The 23,088-nt window shown below is 36.9% G+C and overlaps 1 protein-coding gene across 5 annotated transcripts in view; it reads right to left on the reverse strand.

Moving 5' to 3' along the window:
* Positions 1 to 23,088, reverse strand: part of MPP7 (MAGUK p55 scaffold protein 7) — a 250,426-nt gene that overhangs the window by 80,752 nt on the left and 146,586 nt on the right. For all 5 annotated transcript variants that reach the window (XM_050804514.1, XM_050804517.1, XM_050804515.1 and 2 more), the window contains 2 exons: positions 14,927 to 15,004; positions 12,417 to 12,497 (listed from right to left, as the gene is read on the reverse strand). In XM_050804514.1, the coding sequence (XP_050660471.1) occupies positions 12,417 to 12,497; positions 14,927 to 15,004 (159 nt within the window). The remainder of the gene's footprint in view (positions 1 to 12,416; positions 12,498 to 14,926; positions 15,005 to 23,088) is intronic.

Here is a 23,088-nt window from a genome sequence, read left to right on the forward strand (position 1 = left end):
CACAATTTAAAGGATGTTACCGCCACCTACTGTACTGAGGCCAGGGATGCTCCCAAGCATTTGATCGTATACAGGACAGTCCCCTAAACTCCAGAAGCAATTATCCAGCCCATAAATGTCAACAGTTCTAAGGTTGAGAAACTCTGCATTACAAAGAATAATCCCTGAAGTTTGCTTAGGGCAGGAATAGTTCTTGTTCTCATCAGTTAGCAGGAAAACCTCATAATTCATAGGCACTGAGAAGAGTTATGGGATGCGTATTATCTCAATAGTGGAAAAAATAAGCCCAATATTTAATGCTGCTATGATCTCACCTGAAAAAAAGTTAAAAATAAGCCTCTGAAAGATCAAAATGTTTCCAAGTAATTTAACTGTATAACAAAATAAAGCTCAAGAATACTATCTATAGCAGGGGTCTTCAACCCCAGGCCACAGACCAGTACCCGTTATGACCTGTTAGGAACCGGGCCGCACAGTAGGGGGTGAGTAGTGGAGAATGAGCAAAGCTTCATCTATATTTATAGCTGTTCCCCATTGCTTGCATTACCACCTGAGCTCTGCCTCTTGTCAGATGAGCAGCAGCATTAGATTCTCATAGGAGCGTGAACCCTGTTGTGAACTGAGTATGCAAGGATCTAGGTTACATGCTCCTTATGAGAATCTAATGCTTGATGATCTGTCACTGTCTCCCATCACCACTACATGGGATCATCGAGTTGCAGGAAAACAAGCTCAAGGTTCCCACTGATCTTAAATTATGGCAATTATGTAATAATAATAGAAATAAAGTACACAGGCCGGGCGCGGTGGCTCAAGCCTGTAATCCCAGCTCTTTGGGAGGCCGAGACGGGCGGATCACGAGGTCAGGAGATCGAGACCATCCTGGCTAACACGGTGAAACTCCGTCTCTACTAAAAAAAAATACAAAAAACTAGCCGGGCGCGGTGGCGGGCGCCTGTAGTCCCAGCTACTCGGGAGGCTGAGGCAGGAGAATGGCGTGAACCCGGGAGGCGGAGCTTGCAGTGAGCTGAGATCCGGCCACTGCACTCCAGCCTGGGCGGCAGAGCAAGACTCCGTCTCAAAAAAAAAAAAAAAAAAAAAAAAGAAAGAAAGTACACAATAAATGTCATGCACTTTAATCACACTGAAATCACTCCCCAAACCCCCATCTGTGGAAAAACTTGTCTTCCGTGAAGCCCATCACTGGTGCCAAAATGGTTGGAGAAGGTTGATCTACAGAAACACAAAATACCAGCATCCAACAAGATAAAACTCACAGTAACTGGTAGTCAATCAAGATAAAACTCACAATGACTCTAAATTACTAGGTATGCAAAGAAAGCAGAAAATACTGCTCATAATGAAGAAAAAAATGAAACAATGAAACCAAATACTGAAATTATACAGATGATAAAACTGGATAAAACCAAACCCTAAAATTACACAGATAGCAGACAAGAAAATTAAAAGTTATTATTTAACTATATTTCAAATGCTCAAAAAAGTTAAAGGAAAGACAGAACATGACATATAGAATATTAAAAAATTACTCAAATCAAACTTCTAGATATGGAAAGTATGAAATAAGAAAAAAGTGAACTGAATGAGATTAATATAGATACTGCAGAAGGAAAAGCAATCCTGTAGAATAAGCAACATAAGCTGTTCACAGTGAAACACAAGGAGAAAATATACTAACAAATTATGAACAGGACTTAGTGATCTGGGGAACTACTTTAAATGCCCTAATATACATGTTAACTGGCATCTCCAAAGAAAGGGGGCAGTTGCTGGAAACTATTTAAAGAAATATGGCAGAAAATAGTCCAAATATGATGAAATAAGTATAAACCCATGTGTTCAAGAAGCTCAATGTACCCAAGCACAAAGAAAACATAAAACACCACCAAAAAAATTGCTTAAAGCCAGGAAAAAATATTAAAATCAACCAAAGGAAAAAAAATTATATATAAAAGAATAAGGATTAAAAACGACAGCACACTTCTCATCAGAAACAATGTAGACCACAAAACAATGGAGTAACACCTTTAAATACTCAAAGAAAAATACTGTTATCTTAGAATTCTATACCCAGCAAAAATATCTTTTAGAAATGAAGGGGTATTGAAAAGTTTTGAAAAACATACAAAAGCTAAAAGAATTCACCACCAGCAGACTTGCATTGCAAGAAATGTTACAGGAAGTCTTTCAGACAGGAGGAACAAGTTGGCAGATGGAAATGTGGGTCCATACAGAGGAATAAAGAACACTGGGAATATCTACTATCTGTGTATCTATGGCATATCTTGCACATAGTAAAATAGAGATAGCTGAATAAAATGTTTTTAAATGAAGCAATTATGATAATTGGCAGGCAATATTAAGAACATCAGCTAAGTATCTTTTCTTCTTAGCTTTGTTCCATATCTGCATTCCAAAATAATTTCATAGGTATTAGGTTTGTAATTTTTAATGACTTTGTTTTACAAATATTGTTGGAGAACAACATTTTTAATTTTGGACAACTAAAACAAATTTTGCATTCCATTATCCTGTTTTAACTGAAGTGATTTTATTCTTTAATATACAGACTTTCCTTTCAAAAGGCAATACTTAAATGGAAATTGTGTTTCCATATGCCAGAGCCACCAATCACAACTGATGGGTTTACCTGTTGCTCAGAACAATCTGCAGGAAATTGAACACTAGGCCTTGTAACTCATCAGACTCACAAGCACTCACTGCACTGGACCCCCTGGAGTCAACTTTATGTTCTAAGTATCTGTCAGGTTCACAGAATTAAGTGTCCAGCTTATAAGGATGAGTAACACTGATTTATCCCTCCAGAAGGCAGCTTAACTTTTTCCTTCAGCTTGCTTTAATGAAGTTTCATCCATCTTGCATGCTCAGGCAGTGAGTAATTTCTGTTAAGTGAATGTTTGGAAGCTAAAATTTACAACAAATCTTATTTTATTGCCTTTTTAAAAATCTACCAAATTCTCCCTGACTTCCTAAATTATAATGCCACATTCTAGAAATGATGTCACTTTACTGTTTTATCAAAAATGAGCCCCCAGAATGATGACTCATACAGGTTAATTTGACTTTAATGTGACAATCTGATGGTTAGAAGTGGTTCTGATTTATTAATGACTATCTTTGTTTCCCCTAGAAACAAAGTCTCTGTATAGAACAATATCCCTCCATCAATGCCCCTAAATGCTACCAACATTATTGCTTTTGCCTATTTCATCACTGCAGGAAGTATTCACATTCAATTAATCTAGTTAGGCCTTTGGCTACTTACTTTTACATTTTCAGACATCTATCATTTCCTTTATATTGCATTTATTTTCCTGAACTGAATTTTGTAGACATTATTGACTAATAAGAATAATCCATTTTTTAATATGGCAATTGACTGATCAATTCATTCTAGGTATAATCTTTCAATTTTTGACAGTTCTCAGGTGACACTATTATTACAGAATGACAAGTCATTTCCTAACTATCAAAGACTTGAGGGCAACAGGTTATACAAGAAAAGTGTTGGCAGTCTTCTGAACAGAACAAGAGATTCCTAAAGAGTAAAATCAACAAAATCACAATCTTATACTACTATGAAGAATATGAAAGAAAAGTTTGAATGTCATATAAATGTACAGATTATCTTATATGAAGAGACAAGGCTATAATGGAAAAAAAATTCCACCAAACATTTAATAATTTACATTGAATTCCATTTACTGGGAATCCCAATGTTGCAAGCACAGAGCTGTGTGCTAGAAACAAAGAAGACCATCCTGTATATCATTAAGTGTGGCAGACTGCCACTGTTACTACTTGAGACCCTCATTACAGCAGTTACTACTGTTACTGCCTGAGACCGTCATTATGAGACTGAATGAAGGGGTGAACATAGAAATGATAACAAAAAACAAAAGAAACTATTTTAAGGAAAGGGCCAGGGAGGAGAAGAAGAAGAGAGCTCCTTGCTTCTAGTGAGCAAAGGCAGCCCCTGAGCTGCTACCGCCCTTTGTATTTATTGGGTAGAAAGAGCAGGGAGGAGGAGGTAATGATTGGTCAGCTGCTTAACTGATCACAGGTTCGCATCATTGCTAACAGGCTTCAATTATGCCGAATCACCAGAAACACTTGCGCTTGGGGCATGACTGCCCTCAGCATTCCTTCTCGGCAGCGGACACAGTTGTTAGCTTGCCAACATCCTGCATTTATGATAACAGTTTGCTGTTTACTCATATAGCCTCCAGTGGTATACTGAGCTGATCACAACTATCACACTTTCGGCTCCAACAAGTAAGAAAGATATACTTTTGTTCTTTATTAGGTACAGAACACAGAAAATCCCTGAAACACACACATAAAAACACACAAACATCTGTTAAATGTCCAGTTTAGTTTCTGGATACAAGTTTTTGAGCTTTCGTTTTCTTAATCTTTAAAAAGAGTTAATATTAGTACCTACTTAATAGGGCTTCACAATGATTAACAAGATAATACATGAAAGCGCACAGCAAAAAGGCTGCTCCAAAGTAAAGACTTCGTGTTATTGGTTTATTAGCTATTACAATTAACTTTAATGGTTATCTTATTTCAGGAATAGTCACTTTGTATATTTAACTTTGTCTATAAACTTGTAAAGGACCATATATAAATGTTTGAAAAGTGCTTTCCATATAGCTATTCTTTTCCTTCATGTATTTGCAAAAGTTGGCCAAACTAGCAAGCAAACACTTTTTTTTTTTTTGAGACGGAGTCTCGCTCTGTCGCCCAGGCTGGAGTGCAGTGGCCGGATCTCAGCTCACTGCAAGCTCCGCCTCCCGGGTTCACGCCATTCTCCTGCCTCAGCCTCCCGAGTAGCTGGGACTACAGGCGCCCGCCACCACGCCCGGCTAGTTTGTTGTATTTTTTAGTAGAGACGGGGTTTCACCGTGTTAGCCAGGATGGTCTCGATCTCCTGACCTCATGATCCGCTCGTCTCGGCCTCCCAAAGTGCTGGGATTACAGGCTTGAGCCACCGCGCCGGGCGCAAGCAAACATTTTTAACAAATTTTACATTAAAAAGGTTAATAGGTTGTATACTGTGATAAAAATGGATCAAACTAGAAATTAACATCTGTAAATATAAAATAGGAACCCCAAACAACCTCACAAATTTAAATAAGTCAGGATATTGAAGTTATCAAAATGTATTACAGACAATCAAGAAATTAATATCAACGCCAACATGACATACACATTGTCCATGGAAGGTGACCAAATTTAAAAGAAAGCTGCATACTCTTAAATGTGTTTGTAATTAAACAAGCATGACAGCTAAGTATTCCACTATCTAATCAAAGATAGATATAAAGAAAAAAATTAGACCCGGTGCGGTGGCTACCGCCTATAATCCCAGCACTTTGGGAGGTTGGAGCAGGCAGATCACCAGAGGTCAGAAGTTCGAGACCAGCCTGGCCAAAATGGTGAAACCCCATCTCTACTAAAAATACAAACATTAGCCAGGTGGGTGGCATGTGCCTGTAATCCCAGCTACTTGGGAGGCTGAGGCAGGAGAATTGCTTGAACCTGGGAGGCTGAGGTTGCAAGGAGCCGTTCGTGCCACTGCACGTCAGCCTGGGCGACAGAGTAGGACTTAAGTTTCAAAAAAAAAAAAGAAAAAGAAAAATAGAATTGATAATAATGAGCCAGTTCTTTTGAGAGATTAGATAATTAGTCATTTCTGGTATGCAGAGCAAGAAACTAGAGAAAAAATATGTATATTAATAGCACTGAGGAATGGGACAGAACTTTGGATACACATCAACAGGATAAATCGAACACAATTCCAACATGCTTGAAATCTTAATAAAATGTTAAGTTTACTAGGAAAAAATAAACAATGAAGTAATTCTAGAAGAGCTTGAAAGCTGGATTAAATCAATAACTACAGAAGAAATTAAACGCACTATTGAAAAACTTTCCCCAGAGATAGCATTGGAACCAAATGAAGGGTTGTATTAAAGTTTTCTGTGTTATTTACAGAATTCCAACACATAGTAAAATGTAACATTTCTTTTTCAAAGGTCTCACAACCCAAATGCAAAATCTAACCAGAAAGTATAAAAAGATGACAGCACAACTTTGGTCTGAGGATGATTTTTTTTAAATACCAAAGTAAAATATTACAAAATTAGACATAAAAATCTTCCTTTATCAAAATGAAGGTTTAATCTCAAGAATTTAATGTTTTATCATATAGATATCTGCAATTATTTATGCTAACAACTAAAAAAGCTATGATCACTTTGATAAGCACCACAAAGGCACTTGACAAAATTTAACACAATTCTGATTTTTTTTTTTAAAAAAATGAGAGAACAAAACTTTGTAAAATATTCTATCAGAAACCAGCAACAAACATCATACTTATTAATAACAGGAAGCACAGAAGTATCCCCATAAAAGTACAAAAAAACAAAAGCATATCCTGTATTTACTACAAGTTTTGAGCATTTTTTTCCTGCAAATCATATCAAGGCAATAAGGTAAAGGGGGAAATTATCTATAATTACTAAAAAGGAAAAGATTTAAAAAAAATCTTGTCAATAACATTGAAAATTAAATGAGATACTTCAGTAAGGTGGTATAAAATAAGTATTATGGAAATTAACATGTTTACTATATACAAACAATATACTTGTTAGAAAATACTCAATAAACAGTATACTATGGGGGAAAATTAATTTATACATATGTGTACGTGTGTATACATATAAATATATGCATGCCTGCACACACACGTAACCCTCAGGCCTGGGAATAGACTTAGCAGGAAATATTCCAGGCTTATATAAGGAATAATTTGATCTAAATAAATAAATTGCCATGTTCTTTGATTGGAAAATTTAATTGCATCCCAATGGTTTTTTTAATGACATGAAAAGAGAATTCCAAATTTCTTCTGGGAAAATACATTTGCAAGAATAATGATAGTAATTTGACCTTAGACGGTATCATGCTACAGTTACTAAGGCCTTAGAAGGTATCATGCTACAGTTACTAAAACAATAAAACAATCAAATTAACAGCAATCAAACCAAGAGTTCAAAACAGATTCAGATATATAATAAAGAGAAATCAAACTGTGAGAAAATTGCTATCCACTTGAATTAAAAATAACTAGAACCACATCTTATACCATACACCAAACTTTCATACAGGTTAATAATTTCAAACTTCAAAAAATCACATTTTTAAAAAGCCAAAAGAAAATAGGAAAGATAATTTTTGTAAACTTGTCATGAAGAATACAAGTCCTTTCTAAGCTAACTCGGTGCCCAGAAGTCATAAAGAAAAAGAATGCCAATTGTACTATATAAAAGGACATATTTCTACCCAGTCTTGGAAAATGCATGTAAGATTAAAGAAAAATAACTAAGGAGAAATACATAATAATGATTTTATATTCTTATATCACTCACAATTCGTTAGGAAAAACACAAAATTTTTACTAACCATTATTTAATCACACAGTACTCATTGAAAGCTTGCTATACATCTGCAATTTTTATTCCCTATTCTCATGTGGCTTATATTCTAGTGGTGATCAACTAGCAAAGCTAAAAAAGAATATTAGTTGAGGCTGTGTGTGGTGGCTCACGCCTGTAATCCCAGCACTTTGGGAGGAATAGGTGAGTGGATCACTTGAGGTCAGGAGTTCAACAACAGCCTGGCCAACATGTCGAAACCCTGACTCTAAAAAAATAAAAAAATTAGCCAGGTGTGGTGGCGAGCACCTGTAGTTCCAGCTAGTTGGGAGGCTAAGGCAAAAGAATCGCTTGTACTTGGGAGGTGGAGGTTACAGTAAGCTGAGATTGTGCCAATGCACACCAACCTGGGCGACAGAGCGAGACTCTGTCTCAAAAAAAAAAGAAAGAAAGAAAGAAAGAATATTAGTCGAAAAGAGCTTATGCAATTAATTGCATATAAATTGCAACTGCATAGGGAAACAGGCCTTCTCATGCACTACACTGCAGGTGCTCAAGAAGGTCTGTCTTAACAACAAGCTGGAAATAAGGATCAAAACTGTAAAATGTACGAACATTATGTATGCCCCAATAATTTACTGTCCTAATTAAAGTTTATTTTGACAAAATATTCCATAAAATCCTCTAATATACAAAAGATGTGCATCATAGTGTTATTTAAACAGCAGAAAAGCAGAAGTAACAAAGGTTCATCTGTAAGGAGTAAGTTAAATAGATAATTTTGTTGACATAAAGAGAAGGCTACAAAATGCCAAAAATTTAAAAGAAAAAAAAAAAAAAAAAAAATCACAGTAAGTAGTGCATTCTATGATCCCACAGAATATACTGGAAAAAAAAACGTATTTAATATTTATATATACAGAAAGGGTTGAAAGATAATGCAGCCAGCCAAGAGCAGTTATCCCTAGAGGTATATGAACATGCAATTTGCAGGAGAAATAAAAACATAAAAGCATAGGAAAAGATATTCATCCTCACTAATAAAACAATGAGGATAGGGGCTTCTACTTTCTTTATAATTTAAATGAAAAATACAATTATGTATTATCAAAAAAGAATATTTCTGTTTCCTTTTAAGTCTTTATCAAGTCACTCTGCAAAAAGTAAAAGTGAATGTAATAAATTATCACGTCTTATTAAGGACAAACATCATAAATCATATGTATTGATAAATGATTCCTTCTAATCTCACTTACGGATTTTAAAATATTCTTTCCTTTATTGGTGTGTCTTTGTGTCTGTATGTGTGTATTCCTGTCTTTGTGGATCAAATGCATTTCTATTCCATGATCATGTAACTTGCAAATTTTCTTCTAATATATATTTTTTCAATTAAAAAGATTCTTAAGGTTCAACATTTTACACTTAAAGTTTTAATCTATTTGGAGTTCATTCTAGTGGCGACTTTTCTTATTTTTCCCAGACTATTTGTTATTCCAAGACCATGTATTAAAATTGTCCCTCAAGCTGCCTATCCCCCATGGTTCCTTCCACCCATCCCACATTCTTTCATTAGGACCTCAATCGTGTGCCGTGTGTGTGTGTGTGTGTGTGTGCGCGCGCACGTGTGTGTGACGGAGCTTCACTCTTTCACCCAGGCTGGAGTGAAGTGGCGTGATCTCAGCTCACTGCAACCTCCATCTCCCAGGTTCAAGTGATTATCCTGCCTCAGCCTCCCAAAGTAATTGAGATCACAGGCACCTGCCACCGCCACCCCCACCATATCCGGGTAATTTTTGTATCTTTAGTGGAGATGGGGTTTCACCATGTTGGCCAGGCTGGTCTCGAACTCCTGACCTCCGGTGATCAGCCCACCTCGGCTCCCAAAGTGCTAGTGTTCTACGTGAATTACTCCTACAGGCTCCCACTGGCCTTCCTCCATTCAGTATTGCATTTCTGCCATTCTACACCACCAAACTCCTCAAAAGCTTGGTCTGTAGACTACATATGGAGGGACATGTCACTTCCTGCTTCAAATCCTTTCAATGGCTTTCCACTTTTTAAAAAAGCTCACGATTTCAGGTGTGGCCATATAATTTATCACCCAAATAGGGAAACAATTGAAAGTGGGAGAAAGGCTATTACTAATAATGCTGGAACTGCAGGCATGAAGCCAACTGTCCTGGGCAAACCCTACTCAAAAGGTTGACTCCCCAGCTCCAAACTCTCACCCTTTCTTCCTTCGCAAGCCACTGTTCGCCTGTTCTGAGGCTGGTTTTGCATTTTCGCATCTTCAAACTTAAAGTTTTCCTTTATGGGACTTTACATGCTCTTCCCTGTACCTAAATCATTTCTTTTTCACATCCCACCCCCGACCCATCTCCCACTCCTTTGTCCCCTTCTGATTCCCTCAAACTCCAACATAAGGTCTCAACTTACATGCCACTTCCTCTGTAAAGTTTTCTTCAATATTCTCCCCCTGCCCAAGTTTGGGTTTAGCGCCATTCCTATGTATTCCATATCATTTCTATGCACTCCCTCTTTTAAATCCAGTATTTCTCCTATTACCTTCACTAGTGCACATACATCTTCTATAATCTGCATCCATAGGGCCTGGCACACACTAGGCATTAGAAGAAAGAAAATCTAAGAATAAATGGATGAGTGAAGATCTGTTGCTGGTGACATTTATAAACTGCCAAAGAAAGTTATAAAAATTTTCAGAAAGAATTGGCAGATGTGTGGAATATGTGTGTTATCTTCCCAGAGTGGGTGCATATTTGGTTGTGTGTGTGTGTGTGCACGCGTGTGTGTCTGTGTGTGTATCTGTTTTCTTAAAGTTCTATTACTTTGAAGATATACTTCAACTTCCTTTTCAGTCCAATGAATTAAGTATTTAAAATGAAATAGCAAATCTTTAAAAAGTAAGTAACTTCTCTAATCCACTAGAAATTAAAGATAATATTCAAATTAACACACTAGAGTTATATTTTTCATATTTTAACTGTCAATTCAACTAACAACCTACATACCTTGCTTCTGTTTAAAAGGAAAACAAACAAGAAAAGATTTTAGTTTACTCCCAGGGCAAAAACAGATTAACTGATTATATCCTGAAATAGTCTAAAATTTATTTGGGGGCTTAACTTGTTAAAGTAATATGGAAATGAGGTCAAAGTGATGGTAGATAATAAGAATGACTTCAAGAAAAGCAATGTTAGATCAAAAAAAGAAAAAAGATATTTTCTTCCCAAGACTAGCTAACTACAAACCGACGTTGCCAAACAAAACATCATGTATCCTGGAATATTACCCATTTTCTACACATATGAATATATGTATTTCATGCTAACTTTACACCATTCTTTAGTCACACTGCTAGATAAAAAGAAAAGTAACCGAATTATCTACCTAAAATATTTTCCACATAATAAAATGTAACTAATTATTATAAAATTTTATCAAATGGCCCTTCTTAATAACGTCTAAAGTCATACCTCCCTCTTGAGCCAAATACCAGTTCTCATCCAGTATAATATTGCATAATTAGCTATTCCATTTGAAACACTCTTGAACCAAATACCATGATTGGGGATATTTTTTGTCTGAAACATGCTGTTTTCATTTCTAATACCCTTGAACCAAAACAATAAACTCAAAAAGGAGTTTAACAAGCTACTCATAGCTAACCTCACCCTCCCCTGGGTGACACTAACTTCTCAGGTGCAGTCTAAGACCAAATGAAGAAATCTTCAGAACATTCTGTGGCTAAAAATCTCCTTAACGTTTTTACATACTTTGTCTTTAACATCAAGGAACTTTTCTGCTCTAATCTGATCCTTGCTCTTTCAGAACAAAAATTTAATAAACTTCCTAAAGCACTACAAATCAATTACCCTCACATCACTAATCATAGCCTGTTTAGCTTTTACAGCAATACATTCATGTACTTCTATTTACTTACAGAGATTAGGGCTTATAGTCCACGCATGTTTTTAACCTCATCTTTTATTTAATAGCATCTCTCTTTTTATAAAAATAAATTCAAAACCAAGTATGGCACAATTCCGAAAGTTATTTCTCAAGAAAAGTAGAAACTAGTTTTTGTATCTAGGAAGAAATTTTCATCCAACACTCTACATATGCTCACCAGTAATCACCACAAGTTAAATGAGCATTTTAATTATGTAATTATGTAATCCATATGTAATTCTGACTCACAGAACAATATCTGACACATAATTGCCACAGAGTCAAGTCCAAAATGTATACAGTGCAGGATTTAGTGCAGTAATGACCTCAGAATAACTACAGGAAAATTCTGAAATGCCTGCTGTAAACTGATCACATTTGGAGGAAAAATAAGTGATAAACTTAGGAGGCAATGGGAAAGGGAGAATTGAAATCTGTCTGCCAATATTTTATGAGTATTTTACACTGGAAAAGTGCTCTTCTCTGTAAAACGGAATGACATTTTGAAACGTAAATTAGTAAAGGGACAGGAAATGGGGAGGTGAATGGGGAAAGAAAGAGGAATGCTGAAATGATCCTACAGAAAAATAGGTATATTTGTCAAACATACTGGAATCCCGTTAACTACCCAAGTAAAATAGACCTAAACAAAATTACGAGTAGGTTCTGTATAGTGTACTCTTAACTTTATTTAAAACGAAAATGACCTTGAAGCTACATAATATTTGTCAGAACTTAAATTCTGAGCTTCCCAATAAGAGTATTTTGCAGTTTCTCATCACATTATAATCAAAAGCTCACCTCTTTCTCATTAATAGGATTTAGGCTACTAGAATACTGTGCCCTATTTGAAATACACTTACTTGAGAATTGATGCTCGAAACAAAATTCATCTGAAGGCTCAGAAAGTGGCCCTGTTTGAAGGTATTTATTACCAGCGTAACATGTCCTCACCTTCACACTGGGTTTTGACAGTAGTTTCAACAGCTCTCTGATCTCACTGTTTAATGGCTTGTTCTGAAGCTCTTCGGCCAGCTGCAAGGGAGATTACATCGATGTAAAGAACGTTTAGTAAGAGCATTGTGGGACTGGGTGTGTGACAACTGAGAACCTGACTTGCTCAACGCTACTGCTTTCCAGTCTTTAAGGAGAGGTCGGCATAAGAAAAAAAAAACAGATCATCAATCATTGCTCTTCCTTTTAGGGCCTTTGGTAGTCCAGATCCGAGCGCAGGCTCTCGGCTGAGTACAAATCAAGTAATCGTATCAGCCAGATCACCTTCCGATTTATTGCAAGGAGGGCAAACCCCAGCACTTCGTCCATGTGAATGGTCTTTTGCACCTAGACAAAGGACCACTTGTAAGAACTGGATAAAGCTTTGACACTGTAACCTCCCCCACCCCCCACAAAAACAGAGCTTCTGAATGAGGTGGTGAAACCCACAGGGTTTCCAAAAACCCACGGGGATTCCAAAAACCCACAGTAGCTGTGCTGTTTAGAGCTAGGGTAAAAATAATTAGAATGTCCCTAATAGAGCAAATGGCCTGAAACTTTTATTATGTTTACCTATACAGATGAAGAAATCTGTTAAATGCCAACCAATCATAATACCAATCGTAAAACGAGCTATAATGGGTTGACAGCTACCCTGGTACCAAAAATGCTGACTGTACTCTACTATAATAACCAAGAATTCCCATTTGGGTTCTACATAAAGAAAGTGTTACAACTTCAAACCTGCCCCATGTCTTCCATTAAGAGATATTCCTGAGATATTCCTATCGAAATTCCAATTCAATTTCAGGCTATAGGAAAGATCCCATAATTTTCATATGAAAAGCAAGATTCAAACAGGAAAAAAGGCTAGAATTATGAAATATGTGGTATATATATAAATGTATTTTTATTTAAAAACTCATCTTAAAACCTTGCATGAAATTTCCATTTGCCCCTACTTTTTCTACCAAGTTAAAAATAATTGTTCTTATCTCTGGAAAAGGACTTTTCTCTAAAAGAAGGGCATAATATAAATTATACACCAAAAATAAAATCATAGAAAATTATAGTCATTAATTACCTTTCAAACATTGCTTTTACTTTTTTGAGGTAATATTTCTACAGCGTTTTTAACTTACAAAAAGACACAAAGGTCATTTGCACACTTTAGTCACTTAAAACATAACATATTTTAACATTTAAATATACTGCTCTGACAAATTATAAGATACTATGGTTTATCATATTTACACAGCAGTCTCTAATTTTTTATAAAGGAATATTGTTGCAATATGATTGGACCACACAACATAGGTTTATAAACAAATGTTTCCCAAAACTCTGAATAGTAAATGTTTTAAAACTGACTTTTCTAAGGTTTTCTTAGGTGGCAACTGTGCCTTACTTGAGCAAGTGTATCTACATCTTTATTCGCCTTCCTTTAAAAAGTTTTGTTTCGATAATGCAGAAGTAAGCTTCCTCATTAAATATATATTGAAACATACTTGTAATCTTTGTAGATAAAAACAGAAAGAAAAATGGGAACTAAACAAATAGCATGGAACTTGCATATTTATTACCTATGTGTATTTTCTAAATTAGAATGCAAAGGAGTTCAAATAAAATCAACTTCTCAAGATGGCCAATTTTTTAATTATATTATGGCCTGAATATTTCACCACACTGAATTACAGCTTGTCTTATCAAAAATAAAGGAAAAAAATATTAAAAGCAACAAATAAGCTACAGGATATCACTAAAACCAGCCTTCGCACTAAACATATTTCTATTCCAGCTTCGTGTCCTTTATAGTTTATCCAGGTGTGTTCTCAATTCATCCGAGTCCGAAAGTTAACAGTAAGAATCAGCGAGCTAGTTCCCTTCCCCCAAGTTTAAAATAAAATTATAGCTACAGGAAATTAACTACTCCATCAATGCCAACTGCTTCTAAAATTTATTTTTTGGTTATGAAGGTAATTTGGAAAAGCCTAATATCCATAAATCATTACTATGTTTTATAATCCATTATAAAAACAATCCTGTCTTTTTATGTATTTCATATGCCTCGTTCGTATCCTAGTATCTGCCATTTTTTAGTACTGTCAGCAATAGAGCTATCTCATTTGTCTTTATTTCTCCATAACATTCCTCTTGTCTGTGACTTTCTCAGAACACCAACAGCTGACAGCTTCTCTCTCTCCACCAGTTTAAAGCCTAAAATTCCTATTACGTAGTTACCAAAGCAGAACAAGAGAGTAGCTACATGCAAAATTTTTAGAACAGGAAAGTGAATGAAAATCAACATAATATTAACATAAGCTCAGTGATGACAGGACTCCTTGAAACATTTGTAACCTCTTCTGCTTTTCACTCATAGGATCACAGGCGTCTGTCTGCACTAGGACAGGTTCTGCCTGGGCCAGGTCTGCAGCAGACACGTCCCGGTGAGCTGGGAGAGGCACACTTACGTCATCGGCCAAGGCCGCCGCACCATGGAGAATGGGCACCGGGCTCTGCTTCTCATAGTAGTGTAGTTTTTCATGAATCTGGAAGAAAATCAAATGCATATAAGTTCACCTGGTAGCGAACAATGTCAGATAGCTGTACACTGTTATACTTGAAAAGAGAATCTGAATCCTTGGATATCCTAAAGTTAGATGTTTATGACATATTACATACATGTAACATGTTTGTATATGCTAATATAAACCCACAGGTGACATGTATGTGTGCCTAATTCATCTATTACTATGGCCCAGTGTTTACAACATGGAGTCAGATGGAAAAAAACAGTCTTTATCAAACAGAACCCACTTGAAACCTAAGCCTTTGTCTTTCTCCTCAATAAACATGTAAGTTTTGTGATGTCTATTATATCTAAAATCTATTGCTGCAATATTTCAAGTATCAGTTGCAGTTTATATTCCTGCTAAAAATGTAAATTATGATTAAAGCAAAGCAATAAACTGCCAGCCGCATTTTGGCAGGTTGGTATGGAATCACTGTCAAGAGGGAAGAAGCTGGCACTATTTGCGCCTGGGTGCCACATCCAGGAACATCTGCCCAAGCACACTGTTCCTTTTATTATATTTGCTCATTCTTTTCTTTGAAATTGCCAACTTTCCCCCTCAACTTCAAATTTCTAAGAAACGAAGGGATTTCTCATAGCTAATGACATTTCTTATAATTATTTAGCATAAATGAGATCATTTTTCATATTGTACAATACTTATAATAATAAATTTTTAAAATTAGTCCTTCATCTCCCATTATTGTGACCCAAGAAACACAAAGGCAAGAATCTACGTAAATGCCATGTAAGACAGACTGAGTTCCTTAAAAAATCTAGCAGAAGGTTGAGAAACAAAAGACCTGTTGACAAACACATAACTGTCAGCACTTCAGTTTCATCTATTTCAGCTCTTGTATAGCTGTCCTTTCACATTTTATACTTGAAAACTCACTTTAGTCTCTTTTTATAGTTGAAGAAAAATGTCCCCCACCATATACGAAAAACAGTTGCACCTCACAATTTCCTGTCTTTAATAGGTATCAAGTAATACACTCTTTAATTATACTCAAAGCTAACCAAACTCCATTGTAAAAGTCTGGAAGATAAATTTTATTCTGATTAGCCAGATGCTATTGCTAAGAGAGGATTCTATTACATTTTTGGCAACCTGGTACACAATGTAAAGCTTCAGGGAAAGAATTTTGACACTTATGATATTACCAGAATTATCAGAGCGACATTTTTACTTAGTATCTTAGAACCTTTAAAGATGTATCATATCGAGGTAATAAACAAACTTTAAAGACTACAAGCTATAAAAAATTAGATTTGATTTGAGAAACTACGAACACATCATTTAAAACAAAAACCAATCATACTAAGCTAAATTCACTTTGTTTAAATAATTATCAAGAATTAAGTCATCTCAACGTATACTATCATAGAAAACTTACCCTATCACACAACTCATCTAACTTCACTGCTGAATTCACCCTATCAAAAAACTTATCTAACCTCACTGCAGTCACTTGTTTAAATGTCTGCTTCCCTGCTATAATAAACATAGAGACTTATTAAGAACTTACCATGTGCCTGTACTACTCACCTAATAGGTCAGTAATACTAGTAACATAGTCTTTAATGAGTTGAATATTTTAATTCCTCAATTCTCACAAGAACATAAAGAGGTAGACAGCAGGACCATCTCATTTCACAGATAAATAGGAGTTAAACAAGCTGCTATGTTCTTGAAGACAGTAAGAAGGCAGAGCTGAGATTTCAAGCTCAAGCCATCTGGCTCAGTGTTGGAGCTCCTAATCACCCACTTTTCCTCTCAGACTAACATCTTGTCTGTGTTCTTCACTGCCATCCTTCGCTGCCTAATCACTATGGCCTGTTTGTAGGGCATAGAAAGGAAGGCTGGAAAGAAATATAACAAATCCCAGTGATTGTTTCCCCTGACTAGAGGATCATTGGTGGTTCCTCTCCATCCCTTATATTTTCTTTCTCATTGGTGGTTCCTCTTCATCCCTTGTGTTTTCTTTCTGATGGCTTCCAATTTTCCCAGGTTAATTTCCATGAATACTCTAATTATAACATAAAAGTATGTGCCCCAAATAAATACATTATTTCTCCACTTCATTTGCTTCTTCTGAGCGTCTTTTACAAATAGTCAGTTTCTCTTCCATCATCTTTTCTAGATCCTGACCCAATTGATAGAATATCCCACCCCTAGCCTGCCCACTCCTGGATTTTGTACCATGTCAAACATTTTTTAAATGTTCCAGAATTTCAAAGTGCTGGTAACCCTGTGTTGATATGTCTTTTACTTTACTGCATCATTTTAAAAATTAAGTTGGCAGGGGAGTAAAAATTTACTCTAAATAATTTTGAGCTGTTTGCTGCTTCTAAAAATATTGACAGAAATTCTGCTTTTTATTACTATTTATGATAACCAAAAGGAAACAAATGATTTTTAAATTCTAATTAACAGGCAACACATATAGACTTTACCCCAAGGCTATCCAATAGAACTGCCTGTGATGGTGAAAATGTTTTATAGCCGTTTGTCCAATATGGTTAGCCACTGGCCACATGTGGCTTTTGAGCACTTGAGCTGTGGCTTGACTTGAGGAACTGCATTTTTAATTTTATTTAATTTTATTTACTTTACATTTAAATACCCACATGGCGCCAGTAGCTTTCTTCTTGGAGAACATGACATAACTTTATACAGTCTATAATTTCTCTTTATATCCCAGAAAAATTTACTCTGATACAGGGTGACAAATTTCCCTAAGTGAGAACATTTTGGGATCTAGTAGACAAATATATAACCAAAGATGTGGTTTCATCACCAATGAGCAATCTAGCATCTATTATTAAGTATCAGGTGTAACCAAACCTGCAAAATCTCATTTATTTTAAGTAAACATTTCCCTTTGCAAATTCAATCACGTAATAAAAGTACACTTCAGACCGGGTGTGGTGGCTTCATGCCTATAATCTCAGCACTTTGGGAGGCCAAGGCGAGCAGATCACTTGAGGTCAGGAGTACGAGACCAGCCCGGCCAACATGGTGAAACCTCGTCTCTACTAAAAATACAAAGAAGTAGCTGGGCGTCGTGGCGGGCACCAGTAGTCCCAGCTACTTGGGAGGCTAAGGCAGAAGAACGGCTTGAACCCGGAAGGCGGAGGTTGCAATGAGCCGAGATCTCACCACTGCACTCCAGCCTGGGCTATAGACCGAGACTCCATTTCAAAAAAAAAAAAAAAGTATACTTCATTTTTCTCCCCTGAGCAACTAGAAGAGGAGGAAGCAGAGAAGGAGATGAGGGAGGAAAGGAGTTAGGAGTGAAGAAGTCTGGAGAAAAGGGGAAATCTGGTTAAATTAATTTTAAATAACAGTTATTCAAACACAAGATCCTAAAAGTCAGGACATGCTAAAATATATTAAATGCACTATTAGGAAAAAAGGACATTTCAAAATCTATATACATTATGCCCTACGTATATGTCCATAAGGGTTTTTTTTCTATAATTACAGTTGTAATCAGAAAACATCAGTAAAAATAAAAATCATTTTAATATGTAAGCAGTTCTCATAAGGAAGCCAGAGTTACCTTCATTTACAAACTTCCTAAAAATAAATGTTTAATTTTAGTGAGGAAATCTGTTTTAGTTACGCACACAGTAGAACTTTTAAAAATAAAGCTTCAATAATTAAACTATGAATAAAGTACCCCCCAATGCAGTCATGTGTTTTATACCTGTCGATGATGTACAGATTCCACCATGGCTATCTGAATTATATTACATTAAGTAAACTAAAGCTGTAATCCTTTTATTGGCTTCTATTACGAGTACAAAAAAGTATTGAAAATTACTGCTCAGTAGTTTGACTCTTCAGCATGTTAATTAGTGGTACTGGATCTAGAATTAGCACATGCATGCATACACCTATCTACCTCCATATTTAAAATCCTGGGGGTGGGGAGAAGATTCTGGGTACTAAAAAAGAAAATCCACGGGACACAATCCTTTCAGAAATATGTATTTACTTCTGATGCGTGACCTTGAAATATCCCCGGCCACTTCGCTAACTTTACAATGTAGGACCCCTGGACTTGGTGGATAAAACTCTCAAATCCTAAGCCATAGACCAACCAGTCCATGGATGGTTACAAACTCTTAAAGCAGACTTTCTCTTGTTCCTACCTAATCCCAGGAAGGGCCAGACCAGCTTCTTTGTCATTTCCCTAGTAGTTTAAAGTTTTCTCATCTTCCCACTCACTCACAACGTAGCCCCAGAAAAGTAGCTACTCTGTGTGTGTATATCATAAAGCCTAAAAACTTGGAGGCTGTACCTTTGCTCAAACTACACAGTCAGAAGTAAAAATGTAAACAAATAAAGCCTTCCCACAGGAATCGCCGGGAGAAACTGGTACTTTGCCTTCAATTCTGGCCAGGGTGTTTGCAACATCTCTACACAGATGCATAATTCTTATAAGGAACATGCCTATAAAGTCTACAAAATACAAAGCACCAAAAACAGTTTTTAGGCTTAAGTTAAATTATTAAAAAGCAACAAACCATCAACATTTTCATTTTGGTTGAAAATGCAGTGATTCTATTTGAAACCACTTCTCAGAACATTTTCTACAGATCAGATTCCCTTAGTTCCCAGAACAATATTCTAGAGAAAGTAGCCAGGGCATTAAACATTTCTTTGGAAAATCTGAGTTAGTTGGGGGAAAAAACCCCAAAACTTAAATTCTCCAATCCAGAGATATAAAATCTGCCCCATTTTGAAACAACCCCAAATTTCTACATACATTTATTTTTCACTCCCCACATATTACAATGATCAGAGTTGCCATTCTTCAAAAATCTACATTTCAGTAATTGTTGATGACCTGGGAACTGTTAAATTTTTGATTAGATGGATGTTACTACAGATGACATTATGGAACTCAGGTTTCAACATACAAGTAGCAATCAATTACCTTGTACACTTGTTTGCAGTTTACATTTTAACAAACTGTAATTAGAGCTTAAAACTAGTTTTGTAACAAAAGATGGAATGAACCATCTTAAAACGTGGTGAGTCGGGGATCTATGGCTAGGAGAGTTCACGGATGACTCTCAGTTGATTCATGAACTCCTGGAAACTATACACAATTTGTTTGCATGCATTTTCTAGGAAAATAATCTCAAATACAGATGGGTGATTGATGCTAAAGGACTTAAGACTTTATTCATTAAATAAATAAATAGCCATTAAAGGTCAGGTGCGGTGGCTCACACCAGTAAGCCCAGCACTTTGGGAGGCCAAGGCAGGCAGATTGCTTGAGCCCAGGAGTTCAACACCAGCCTGGATAACATGGTGAAACCCCATCTCTACAAAAAAATACAGAAATTGGCCAGGCATGGTAGTGTACACCTGTAGTCCCAGCTACTCAAGAGACTGAAGTGGGCAGACTGATCGACTGACTGAGCCCAGGAGGCGGAGGTTGCAGTGAGCTCAGATTGTGCCACTGTACTCCAGCCTGGGCGACAGAGCCAGACCCTGTCTCCAAAAAAAAAAAAAGTAACTAAAGAATAGGAGATCCTTGGGCCAATTTGTGCTTCACTCCATTTTCCTTGGAGAGATGTGGGGAGGAAGGGAGGTAGCAGGTAAGATGAGGAACAGAAAACCTGTTAGGAGGATATGGTTCTAGTGGTAAGAAATCTAAAAAACACTGGTCACTGCCCAGTGCAGATGACTCTGGGGTTCCTCAGGCTTCCCTTTCTTTGCAAACACAATGGACTTAAGCAGTTGCATCTCCTCTCAGCAGCCACCACACTGCCTCTATCCCCAAACCTGTTGTGAAATCAGATGTACTCTTCCAGCTATTGTTTTCCTTGCTGCCCCCAAGATAAACATATAGGCCCATTATATTGTAGAGATTTAACTGCTATCTCCATAGAAAAAAGGAAAAGGACTAAAAAACATAAACAACTTATAGTATTTTCAGTTTTAAAAAAATGAAGTATCAACATAATTTACTGAGAGTCTTGAAGTCAAAATACATGAGTTTAAATCCCAATTGGGCCCCTTACTTACCCTTAAGCAACTTATTTAGCTTTCTATGCCTTAGTTTTCTCATATTTAAAACAGGATAATAATCGTACCTATTAACTAGGGTTACTGTGAGAATGAAAGTCACCATTAAAAGAGCTTCATGCAAGTCCTGGAAAATAGCAAACACCTAATAAATGATATTTATTTCCAATTCCCCTGCTTGCTTCCACTGGTATTCCTAGTAAGAGGAGATATTCATCTCCCTTTGACTATACCATGTTGCATATACCTATGATACAATCAAGACCTAAAGATCAACATCAAAGATTAATTGGTATCACCTATATTCAAGAAGAGAATTTCTGAGTTCAGGCAACCAAATGCCATCTCTATTGACATTTCTTCAAAAACAGTCGAAGTAAAAAGAGGACTCGAATGAAGGCAGTGGCAGCAGGGCTAACGAAAGCCTGGATGAACACAGGAAAGGCAGACAATAACTGTGACCACCAGAAATGGACACAGGAAAGGCAGACATTAACTGTGATCACCGCAAAAGGCAAGCGATGGAAAGGGTACAAGACCAAACTGAGAATATCAAAAGGAGAGCTCCAGGAGGAATGAGGGGTGTGATGAAAAATCTAGATCTACAAGTTGATTAACAGCTTCAAAAAGGATCTGTCCTGAAGCACCCACAGCTCTAGCTGCCCTGTTCCCAAAGAAGGAAGTTCTATCTTTGGTGAGAAGACAGAATGAAATCCTCACACAAGAAAAAGTATAACAGTGAGGTGGAAAGATTCTTAGAAAAAGAGTAATCGGCCGGGCGTGGTGGCTCACACCTGTAATTCCAGCACTTTGGGAGGCGGAGGGAGGAGGATCACCTGAGGTCAGCAGTTCGAGACCAGCCTGGTCAGCATGGTGAAACCCTGTCTACCAAAAATACTAAAATTAGCCAGGTGTGGTGCAGTGTGCTTGTAATCCCAGCTACTCGGGAGGATGAGGCAGGAGAATTGCTTGAACCCGGGAGGCAGAGGTTGCAGTGAGCTGAGATTGCGCCACTGCACTCCAGCCTAGATGACAGGGTGAGACTTGGTCTCAAAAAAAGAAAAGAAAAGAAAAAAGAGGAGAGGAGGGGAAAGGAGAGGAAAGGAGAGGAAAGGAAAAGAGTAACCATGAGAATCACTTCAAAGACCATAGAGGGCTAGCTATCACTGTTGTCAGCTCTCATCTGCCTATCATTTGGGAATCCAAAGACCCTCTGCCCACAAGCCCAAATTCTGTTGAAATTAATAAGAAAGCTCACATAATTTTGAGATGAGCTAGGATCTGGTTAGGGAATGTGGAGTGTATTCCAATGTGACTGTATGGAAAATGATTATTGGACAGGAATCAAACTTTATTCACAATGGAAATACCCAGCAACCATAAATTGGTTGTCACTTCCTTATTTCAGTCCTTTGGTGGCTTGCCACTGCTCTTGAGATGAAGGGCATGCCTGCCAACGCACTTGAAACTCCAGCCCAATCTCGGGCTCTGCATGCCCTGGCCCCTGCAGACTTCCATCTCAAGCTACTCTCCATCAGGTTCTACCCACAGGGACCTTACGTTAGATCCTCAAGCACCCAGAGTCTCTCCTACCTCAAGGCAACCTCTCTGCCTGCAGTGTTCCTGAGTCTTGGGGGTACCCACATTCATCTTTGAGTCTTATCTAAAATGTCACTTGCACAAAACTTTTCCCGACAGTCGTATCCAATCAAAATCAGTTCTCCTTCATTATTAAGTCTGATGGCTTCCTATTCTTTTTGTTCACTATCCTTATTAGACTTTGTATTTATAGATTTATTATATTTATCTGTTTATGCCTGTCTCTACCCCCATCGGTAATGAAATTCATAGATCAGGCACAATGACCCTAGAGTTCACCACTAGATCCCTTGCTCAGAGCCCAACGCCTCACATAAAATAGACGTTAAAAGGTTATTACTAGTTAGTGCTAAGTGGATATATTAATCCTCTAATCCTGCACAGTTGGTAACACCCTGGAATCACAGTGGAAG

This window comes from Macaca thibetana, chromosome 9 (assembly GCF_024542745.1).
Source record: "Macaca thibetana thibetana isolate TM-01 chromosome 9, ASM2454274v1, whole genome shotgun sequence".
In the NCBI taxonomy this organism is placed as follows: Eukaryota; Metazoa; Chordata; class Mammalia; order Primates; family Cercopithecidae; genus Macaca; species Macaca thibetana.